Raw genomic sequence first — 12,246 nt, forward strand, 5'->3', positions numbered from 1 at the left:
GCATCGAAGGACAATGTCCGACGGAGATTAAATAAGTAAGTCACGATCTCTATCCATTTAGAAAACGAAAGATACAGATAGAAATACAGTATACTTTTAATGTCTTTGTATTACTTTTAGTGTACTATTTGTATCAATAAATTTAAACTTTTTTTTACCGAAACATGCATAAAAATTTAATTTATGTTCTATATAGAGTTTTTTAAGCTATACTTCACTGAAATTGATATAATAATTTAGAAGATAATTTCTTAAACTTTTACCACAAAGGAAAAGTTACGATATTAAAAAATACTTCATAAAAGTTTAATAAGGTTAGTATGTAGTAACTTCGTTTACTCGTGATACGAAGTTATTACCATTTTTAGTTATAGTACACAAACATTACAGTTGAATTTTGGAATTAATACGATAATAAAAAACGAAACACACTAGCAAACGAATTTCCTCTCAGAAGTTACAAATACAAATATACTTGTGCACTATCATGGAGTTACAAAAAAAGAAAGTACAACAGGATTTTCACAAAAGGCGGTCTTATCGCTAAGCAGCGATCTCTGCCAGAGAACCTTTGGGTAGAAATTAAGCTAAGTAAATCAAATCGGTAGGGTGCACACGAACAGTGACAAGAAATAAAAATAAAAACAATAGAAATATTAATAAGAGAGAATAAGATAATACAATATTTCAGCACCAACAAGCAGTTACTTGTATCGTTCTCTTGCTATTCAGTAAATTATTCCCACGCAAAAACGTTACCCCTCGTAAACTGTGCTCATAACATGACAACTATTACCAGTTATGCTAGCTGACTTTAAACTTTATTGCACAGGTTTTAAATTAAAGAAAAAACATATTCATTTTATAATTACGATTCGAAATTACTTCCTCTATACCAAGCACCTTAAGACCATAATAAACGTCCGTCATGCACAGACGAGGGTCATAAAGTTTCATAAGGCAACTGCGCGTATGCACCGCGCAACCTCACAATAAATTTTATGGCAAGTATTTACCGCCGCAGTATATTGAGCGGTGTGTATGGTAAATACTCGTAAACGCTATTTTATACTTTAATCAAAAAGTATATGACCTATTTTGGCTTGCGCAAACTACAGTAATAAAAGGTTTGTTGTAGTTGCTTGCAGTGAATTATAATATAAAGGTTAGCTCTCACTGATATCGAAATATTATGGAGATTTGTAGCAAGACTTTAATACTTTTTCTAATGATTAAAAAAAATCAGCATAAATAAACGATTTTAAAGATCGTTTTAAGCGGACTTAAAAAAACTCCAGAAAACCAATTTTTTCCAAAGTTATTCAAATGTAGCTAAGTCAAATATGAATTAATACACAAATGTCAAAAAATTTGTGAAAACAAAATGATTTTAGGTTCAAAATTAATATAAATGCGAACAAATTTCATCAACGAAAAAAGACATTTAGTTTGTCATTATTTCTATCACCGTATAAACCGGGCCTTAGAGCGTAAACCGTAGTCGCAAACATTTTACTGGCGTAGTCGACACAGAGACAGAATCGCATGGACTCCGTGATATAGTTCTACGATAAACCACTGTATTCCGCGTAATTCCGCCACCAAGCGGTTTTTGCCGCATGCATATACCTATAAACTTTATTAAACTCTACAAGATTGTCTCGTTACGATCACTGTTATGTTTCCGTTACGTCGTCTTCCTTATTGTATGTTCTAATGTTTATGTAGGAAGTACTTCACAATTGTGTACGATTAAATGATTGCTCGGGAATTTGTGACTTAATTTAATTTATAACGACACGACAGTTAAAGTTATAAATCTACTAGAAGTATAGACGTAAAACCCCCGTATTTTTGATCAGTATATTAACCCTCTTTCTGAGCCGGGAGTTCCAGTAATTTATGAAATAAACAGTAAAGCTTTTGATCGAGACTGAAATTATTTGATTCATGACTTTTTAAATTGAATAAGGATTCTTAAATTGTAAACGTAATAAAAATAATGCTCACAATGACAGTTTATATAGAAATTTCGTGCTTGGCAAACTTCAAAGCAAAAGCTAGAGGATAACAAACATTAGAGAAATTCTCTCCGAATGAAGATGTTAAAGCAAACTGGCAAATCAACTTGACAGAGTTGGAAGTTAACGAGTGCGAAGTTACTAACTCAATACGTTGGAAGTGTAGAATAGCTTCGTAGCGAGAGATGCGGGTTCTGTATTAGAAGATTCAAACTTTATGATTGCACGTGACTAGCTGCGAGATATATTGAACGCCAGGTAGACCCATTGCAGGTGAAAAAAACTTACGCACGGATGTACCCATCATCTCCCTGACCTTATCCCACGCACGTGAGGTCGGCGCACATGGTTTTATAAATCTTAAGGTTTGGGCTTAATTTTTTACAGCCGGCCGCCTGCCTGTCACCACTCCTATTTGGGAGGAATATCATTAAATTAAATATAATATAAACTAAATAATTATAGCTAAATATCGCACAGAAGTATCCAACTCCAGCATTATGCGTCTCATCAATAGCTAAAATTGTGTTGTACAGAGTAGCGAAATTGCGAGCCTCCATAATGTTTGGAAGATACTATACTGTACGTACGAATTCGCACACAAACTAGTTATATTTCAGAGTAACCATCGGCGCTCTAACGACAAAAGTTTGTCACATCTACGCCATATTGATGTCAGAAAACATTCTTGAAACTCAATTGAATCTAGAAGTTATCATTCTAGTACAACAAAATGCTACGAACATTTTGGTAATATTACCGTTTACAATCAAAAACCAAACACCAAAAATAAACTTGACTTGTCCAAATGCGTATGAGTATATTATTGAAAATACCATTCGTTGATTCAATTACTACTAAATTGAAAAGTTAATTGAACGTATATTTAGTAATTCCCTCAGGCGTTTGATATTAAATCAGAAAATTGAAAATCAAGATCAAAGAAGCATTTAAATATCTCAAAGCTTTATAATAAGCTGCCGGTGAAATTGAATCGGATGTAGAAGAAATTTAATGAAAGAACCAACCAATTATGTAGAAAATTAAAATACGTACGTTTGAATAAGGAGTTCACGTTTTGAGAAAAATAAGCTTTTCCCTGTGGTACATAATAACTAAGTTCAACTCAACTTAGCGTGCGGCATTCTTATGCATGTTGCTTAAGGTGTTCCAGTGCCATGGAAGTCATTGTCTCACAACTAGTCATAAACATGAGCATGCACCATCTTCCGAACGCAATAAACAATGTCAAAGCATTTTAAACTAAAGAAGCATTTCTTACCACGGGTTTCTGAGACCCGAGAAAATCCCCGTTTAAAACATATTGTTATCTCTGTTTTTTCAAAGGGATGACGATATGTGATATATAGAAATTTTGGTTTTAGAAACCAACCATCCATTATTTTGAGGGCGATCTTTGTACTTTTATTTATCCTATTTATTTTCCGCAAAAAACGTGATTATTAAAAACATTATACGAAGTTGCAAAGCAACTAATTAGTGATAGTGGGTTCTTTCTCAGTTCATGTGACTTTTTCGAGAACATTGAAAGTGGACGATTCGTTCAATAACATTTTCATTAAATGAAACTAAACCTCTTATTTCGAATTTATAATTAAGACGATGAAATAACTGTTGATTTAAATGTTGCCCTTCTTTTTATATAAAACTTTTAATATTATTTTTTTCACTACTTCCATTGAAATGTTTCCTCTTAAACCAATTATGAAAAATCACTGGCGTTGCTTTGAAGTTTTTAAAATGCTAATTAAACCAGAGCATTTTCTAACATCTGCTAACACGTAAACAACATCAATAAGACTTGACAGTTCCATAAAACTTTCTTAGCGTATAATTCCAATAAACGTAGATGATTGTAAACACAAAATTGCTATTTCGGTTGTACGAATTGATTGATTTATTTATTTCCTGACACTGATATTTAGTTCACGAAAGAGGCTCGGAGGCACGAGAAAATGATTTTAAAAATGGGATAAACAAGCGGCAGCTGTCTATTTAATAACGAAGACAAGAACAGAAAACATTATTTAATATAAAGCTGAAAAATATTTAAAAAAAACATATACTAGTAAAACATATACTACATATACTATAACAATATGTTTAAACGGAGATTTTGTTCTCAGAAACTCACGATAATTTGTTCAATCAAAAAACAAAATTGTACAGTTACAAAACATACTGATGTCTAATGTTAGACTCATGTTTGTGCGAATGTTTTGTACGCGTGTGTATTATACATATAGAATTTTTAATTTGTGTATGATTAAAAACATGTAAAAGAATATTCATTTTCAGTTACGGTCAACAAAACGAAACTATATTATAAGCTAAAACTATACCTACATCCTACGCATTACGGTATATAATCCTTTGTACAATCATTAAATTCACGTTGCGCTGTATTCATGAGTCATGAAAGTTTTAGATGAAGTTAGATTAGCGGAAACCGCGACTCACGGCCAATGAGACTGAGTGGGTAAGCCGGCGCATAATTTTACGTACATGCATAGGAATTTCTCAATCTACCTAAATCTTACTTAGCTAAGACTCGTCGATAATACAATGTTATAGTGTAATTAGATGGTAATTTACTTTGACTATTAGTGTTATAATGGATGCTCGAAATAGACATAAAACCACAGTTTTGTAAGTGGAATATGAAGACACTTTACCTATGCCTGTTGCATGTTTGTCACTAAGAGTTAATTATAAAGTAGTTCCTACAATCATAGACCACATCGAGACTAGATAAGTGATCTTTACCTATACACTTCATTTACGGAAATCTAGTTTTAAAGCATCAATACGAACCTTAAAAAGTAGTCATGCACGAAATCTTGATTCTCATCGAGCCAGGCTTCGGTGCGGGCGCACTCGGCGTCGTAGCAGGCCGACACGGGCACGCCACTTCCCGCGCCCGCCCCGCCCGCGCTTCCCGCACCCGCCGGCTCTTCGATGCTCCGCAGCTGAAGACCTGCGACAATACAAAAACATATGTTACCATTATGCTGGACATATAATTCGCCGACCTACACGAACAAAAGTCAAGAACAAATGAACTTCCTTGTATACAAATTTATATATATATATATATATTTTTTTGAGAACGATATTATGCATATATTGCAACAAGACACGTGTTGTGGCAACAGTGCTAATTTAAGCTTTATTAGAATTTCAAATACAAATACAAGAACAACCGGTTTCGGATATTAATAGATTTGAACGACCGTTTTTAGAAAATATTTACAAAAAAGTCATTCATAGTCTTCTTCATGTCTCTAATTAAAAATTCAAATCTCATTTAAATTTCTAAATTTAAATTTTAATCGCGTTGCAAAAATTTCGTAACCGATTTGTTTTATTTTGGTTTTTTTTCGTCCCGGTTATTGACCTATGATGACCTTTTAACCTACTTTGACTGCGACGTTTTTCTTATAAACCGGAGATTACTATCGTAAATCGAAACGATTACCGCTAATTCTAGAAATCTAAATAAAATACCATGTTTTACGATTTTTTGTGGTATATCCCTTGCTCTATGTATGTTCTGTGTTAATCTCTTAAACATTTCAGAATTTGATTATCTTCGTTTTTAGATGAATTGTAGAAACTGTTCCCTGCTTGACAATACTAGGAGATGTATAATTATTTTCTTACAATTGGATTAATTAATTTATAGTGAAATGACAACTAAATTGATATCAATAACAGACAGATTGCAGTTCATCGAACTACAAGGTGTCGACTGGGTGTCAACTTATCGCCGAATTCTATAGTATCCCAATCAATTAAGAGACTGTTTCTTTTATTGAAAGTAATTCAGTTTATTGCATTAACATAACCAGCTCGTCTCCTATCAGAGTAATTTAAATTAATTAAGTTGAATTTTGTTACTTATGACTTGTCTTGTATATACCACCTGTCATCACATCATTACGGAAAGCTGACTGTGACAGTTTGTTTTTTTAAGACGTCTTCAATTTAATTGGTCTGCAAAAGTAGTACATATAACTGGTCACCTTAATGATTGTATTTTCAGTTACAAGCAAGAGAATCACAGCAAGAGATTATTTTAACAGTTTTCTTATCAATTATTATGAATATCAATTTAAAAGTGTTCAGTAAAAGTGTCCCTTCGAGCAGTATTTTTAAAAGGTTATAATTTGATATAAATATATACCTTCTGTCCTGGAATCGGATTTATTGAAATTTATGCAGCATTTAAACATTATTTTATCAAGAGAAGCGAAATATAATAATTATATCATAAATCATAGGCAAAAGTGACAACATACTTCAAAACACAGCAAAACGTCATTATAATAATGACAAATAACATCACTATAAAAATATGAAAAAAATTAGATATTGTAAAAACGCTCAAACTTTTTCGTTAGTAAGATTAATACAAAAAGCCATTCTTACTCGAGCCAAAGTAACTTCTGGATAACGTAGCTTTAAAATGTTAAAAGAATTATCCAAATTAGACCAGCTTCATAGTTTGATCATTAGCTACAAATTTTCCGGAAAACTTCTTAAACAAATTGCTTTAACTTCATAGAAGGGAATTTGATTTTTCAATACGTAGATTAGTGGTCTAAATAATTTATCCTGTTTCATAAGGATTCCCACGTCATGACACTAAAGCTCGACATACACTTACGTAGCCGTTATAGTGTGGATCCACAGGGAGAATTCTGCCTCTCCTGGGAGGATAAGTGCTGAGGGTTCCGGTGCGTTCCTTGGAGATCCTGGAACCCTCTTCTATTGCCACCGAGGGGGTTTTAGTGGGTCAAATCTCACGTAACCCTGTCTTCCCCCCTAAAGGCATCTTTAAAAATCCCCCCCCCCAGACAGCAAAAAAAGGTTCAATATACACCGTCGCAAAGGCAAAGAGTAATATTTGTACATATTATGTGTATACTTGTTATAAAAGTAATAACAGTTAAATAAATAACAAATGAATTATAAATAATCGCGGCTTGTTTTTCGCCTATGTCATATTCATCTCTATTTTCCGTTAATAAAGAATCGCGAATACTGCTTACTGATGTATTCAGTATTTAAGTCTAACTATGTGTAGCTTTAGTGTGAGAAATCTCTACTTCGATTACTAAGCTGCAAGCCGAAAAACATGACTCAACGAATCGCTTCTGCGTTAGTGTATAGTGAGCCTTAACGTTTAAGAACTTTGCCGACTGTATAGATGAGCAGTTCACACTCACGGTGTGAACCTGTTAAACAATTACGGTCCCCTTATCATGACAATATCGCACGCATTTCATCGCACTCTTGCCTCTTAATTAAAACATATACGAAGCTTTACATTCTACTAATTGAAACTAAAAGCCGCAAAAACTTAAATGTAAATAATCATTTATAAATATATCTGAAATATAATTGTAATGTACTCTTTTAACGCATCTTTTTAAGAAATGTATGCTTCCATTATAAGAACTACGCTAGGAATTTCGTATCTTCCATTTAAACTTAAACATGAACCTAAACAACCCAAATATAAACCTAATATCGCTTAAAAAGTAAAAAAATTGGGAAATACTAGTTCAGTTCCCAATTAAGGTAATTAATTCTTGATCTTTGTAGTGAAGACAAAAATCCCTAGGAGACATTTATGAAGCTTATGATTATGTAGCTGTCGCCCTCGACTCAATCCGGGTAGAATTAAACATAAACTTAATTCTACTAATTAAGTTTTTGTTTAATTCTCTTAATTCTTAATTCTCTCTCTAACATCTATCTAATCATACATCTAAATGTTCGCATTTATAATATTAATAAGATACCTAATATAAATACTAAAGCTAAAGTCAAAGCTCGAAAATATTAAGAATACTACAGCTCTCTTTTACGAACTTGTCAAACAAGATAAACGCGTTTATTTTAAGATTTTCAACAGTTTATAAATAAATAAATAAAATTAAATATTACTTTTTTTTTATTCCAATATAACAACACTTTCGGATAAAATTTAAGCATCAATATTTTATGTTTGATATCTAAAATGTCGCATACAAACACCTGCTTAATCGACTTTCTGTAAAGAATAAAACATTTAATACAGTATCTGAATATTCATTAAATAGTTCAGTTATTATTGTTTCACTAATAATTCAATACTCATAATAGCTACTTGTTTTAGTCCTAATTTTACAGACAATTTCCTTTTTGATACACAAATTAAAACCATTGCGAACTAGATTTTTATTTTAATACTTTCCCTTTTTTAATTATTGTTAATAAATAAACTTATTTACTTTCGCCAATTAACAATTGTTCTCTCAGCTTGCTAGGAAGTAAAAAAAGTTAAATGAATTACAGTAGTACCAAAAAATATAGAAGCTGTCATAACAGCTTGATTTGTCTGCACACCCCTTCCTAAGTGATCTCAAACTAACAATAGGTACTATGCTACCAAAACCATAATGCATAATCTTTAGGATTACTCCCTTATCCAATAAAATATCCTTAATTTATTAACAGAGTTCACAATTCGATAAGTCAATGTATCCGTAATTAGCTTCGACAATTCAACAATAAACCACATAGTATCCTAATACCGCTGTTCCAGACAACGTTTTGTCGTAATGATTTCCTATGCCTCTGGAATTATGTAAATGTTAATACTCGTGACCCTCATCTCGGGAGGGCGTTATGCTAACAACTTGGAAGTTCCAACGCTTTGTGTACACTTTAAATGTACATGGGATGTATGATAACGAATTATATGTGCGTTAGAACGGCCCAATTTTAGAATAGGCCTAAAATAACTTCATGGCCTTCAATAAAATCCCGTCTGGATTGTATCTGATTTTATAAATGTTGACAAAATTTACTGAGTTAGTTCAGTTTATTTCGTCTATAAAACCATCTTAATATTATCATAATAACTAGCTATAAATTTTTACATCCAAACTATGTAATGTGTTACTAATTTATTTATTTATTTTTAACGACGAAAAGTTAACATTTTAAAATTAGTTTTTACATTTGACATAAGATCTCTAAAAATAAATGTTTATCGAATTATTTATACACTGATCACATAGTGAGACGAAATTCTATAACATCTTTGGATAATCCGAGAGCTAATTTACTTGTTAATACTCCCGCTACTACCGTTATAATTGTTATGGAAATAGTCGAATCAACATTTCAAACTAAATAGAATAAAAAACTGGCCACCAAATACTTATTAGCATAACGCAGCAAATAAAATGCTAAACATAATCTCCAAGGAATTAAGTCTCATTAATAAATAAATTGATAAGAAAACTAATAAAGTAAATCAACTAAAACGGCGACTAAATTGGATTATGTATATTGTCCGATACTGTTTTTGCATAAATGACTTATTTCTTCGTCTTTTTAAAAAAAAAATCTTTAAACCTTTCAATAAATCATAAATTATATTAGGAGCAATGTTCTTTCAGAAGCATTTGAACAATACGACGGGTGTTATTTTGAATTGAGACAATATCAATTCTATAAATGGATTTACTTTATTCGAACCTCTCTAAATAATGAAAAACAAATATTGAACATTCAATACGAAACAAAAACTTATTACAAAAAATACTCTGAAACAAAGAAACGTTACAAAAAACTAATATTACATTAGTTATTAATAACTCACATGTTAAAATGTAAATACGAGTTAACGACAACCTATTAAATAAATAGAAGCAGAAATTTAACCAACTACCATTCGTTTGTTTCACTAGCAATGCCTTTGGAACTTTAGGCCTATAAATACTTGCTCTTTGAATATCCACTAGAGTTATTTTGTTGTAAATAATACTGTGCCAGTCACATCCATTCCGATTATTAAAAAAATACGCTCTACCAATGACTTTAAATAGTTCTAATTTTAAATGGAATATAAAATGGAAGCAAAAAATAGCCGCTATCATTTGTTAAAATAAAATACTGAAGCAGCAGTAAAGTCATAAAAGATTTTTTATGTAGACAAGTTTTGTAATTTGATCACTTTGAAATATGTAAAGACGATTTTACAGACTATTCGAATGTTTTGCTGACGCAGACAGCCACAGACGAGCAAAGAGTTGAATCTTTTTTCACACTTACAAAATGTAGCACTTAAGCGCGTGACTCAGAAAAGTAGGGAGATATTGCGCATTTTCCTTTGATACAATTTTTACACAACTTTCTCGCTTTTTCTATCTACCTAAGAGTTACCGGTATCCGTTTCGTACTCTTTGAAAATACAAAGACCACTATATATATTACTTATGTTACACCTCACTAAGAACAAACTACATACTCATGTGCAAGACTAACAAATTCCCTTTGTGTATCATAATATTTCTTTACATAAAGTTTAATAATAAAACTACGAACTTTGTCGAATGTCAAATAATTGTCTGGAAAAGTAATATATCAAAGTTTACGACTTAAAATTTTACAGACAAATTATAATAAAAACATAGTCAAGAATAATATTTAATATTCAACGACATTAAATATAACGGAAAAAAAAATGTTCTCGCGGACAGTGAAAATGTAAACTTTTATCTTTGATATTTGAGAGCGGGACTAGTTTTTGTGCAGACTTGACATAAATTGTGTTTATGAGTGACGCTGACGTGAGACCTCCCAACATCCCAGTCGCCCACTTATTGACGTAAGCATCCTTGTACATATGATGCCGTTCGCTCATCGCTCAAAGGGAGACATTTGTTTATAATGCAAAACCATTGTTTAAAATTTATGTCATACGTGGACTTTGATCTTGAGACTGACTCGGAATTAAAAAAGTTTTTGTTACACTGGCAAGTCAGTCGAAGCTAGCAGGTTTGCGCACTCAAAATATTAATGGTTACTTACCATCGAAGACCATCGATGTAGTTTTAAGTACTTACTTAACTAATAACTACTTAATTAAGTAATAACTACTAGTAACTTATTTGTCAAATAAAATCGTCGTTGGCGATTTGCAATTCCCACATAGCCTATGGAATGCAAACTATTTTGACAAGAAATATCACTTAATTTATTTGTTAATTAGTTATCCAACACTTTATTTGGACATATATAAACAGGCATTAAGAGTCTAAGTATGGCTGATAAAACCTCAAATAGAAGATTCTTCACCAGTATTCTCAATGAATTATGAGAGTAAGTATTGAAGACTTGTTGACGCGAATTGAATCGTGAGTGATGAGTCAGTACGTTTTAGCGTGCTTTAATTATTATTTATTACATTGAATAAAACAATATCAAAAGAAATATTATTTCTGCTGATAAAATTTGGTAAATACCCAAAGGAATATATAAATAAAGAACATTTTAAGATAAACAGACTTTTGTAAACATAACAGTGAAATGTAAATATTGTACGAAAGGCTTGGATAAGTTGTACACACTTGAGTACTTTGTACTGAATATTGGATGCTATTCATTTTTATTGACAAAGTTTTTTATTTTGTTGAAAATAATCTTTCTATAAAGTAGCTATCCTAGCTATTGAACGTGTCTTTGTTTTCAAACATGAATAAATGTATTAGTTTACAGTTCTGTGAAATGAAAATACAATACTTCTGAAAATAATAATACATTTACTATTTAGTAAGTTACACGAAGTGAAGTTTTTCTTTTGTTACAAATTGTCAATCATTCTATTTAAAAAAAAAGTAAGGAATAGCAAACATTTTCAAACATTAAAATTTAATTCAATATTACTTACTTAATCATTGAATACTGTTGAACGAAATTGCCGTTCAAAGCCCATTTCCATTCACAAATTTGAGCATCACTCGATTAAATTAATGAGCAGATTGAATGGGAATATTCAAGAGTAATCAAACATGCGGTATGTCAAAGGAATCTACTGTGTTTAAGTTTACTCTGTGCACGTACCGATATAACATTGTTATATTGTTACACCCAGGCAATATATCTAAAACGTACAGACATATTGAAAGTGGAAGAGGGGAAAGTTTAGCCGTGTATAGAATGGAACGCTTTGATCTCTACTTGACCTTAATCGGCGATCATTTCGATGAGTACGATCTGCTTCTAACAACAATTTATTTCGCCAAAAGCAATTTCATTTTGTAAGTCAAACTTTAGTAAGTCATGAGGTGCATTCAGGAGCACCATCAATCCATTTAAAATATATTCGATCATTTGTTTTTATTTATTTTTTAAATGTCATACA

At 31.6% G+C, this 12,246-nt stretch overlaps 1 protein-coding gene across 7 annotated transcripts in view; it reads right to left on the reverse strand.

The window, feature by feature from the left end:
- LOC106712160 (dual 3',5'-cyclic-AMP and -GMP phosphodiesterase 11) overlaps positions 1-12,246 on the reverse strand; it is a 139,801-nt gene that overhangs the window by 39,958 nt on the left and 87,597 nt on the right. For all 7 annotated transcript variants that reach the window (XM_045681311.1, XM_045681312.1, XM_045681310.1 and 4 more), the window contains one exon: positions 4,857-5,019. In XM_045681311.1, coding sequence (XP_045537267.1) covers positions 4,857-5,019 — 163 coding nt within the window. The remainder of the gene's footprint in view (positions 1-4,856; positions 5,020-12,246) is intronic.

Source organism: Papilio machaon, chromosome 15, assembly GCF_912999745.1.
Source record: "Papilio machaon chromosome 15, ilPapMach1.1, whole genome shotgun sequence".
NCBI lineage: Eukaryota > Metazoa > Arthropoda > Insecta > Lepidoptera > Papilionidae > Papilio > Papilio machaon.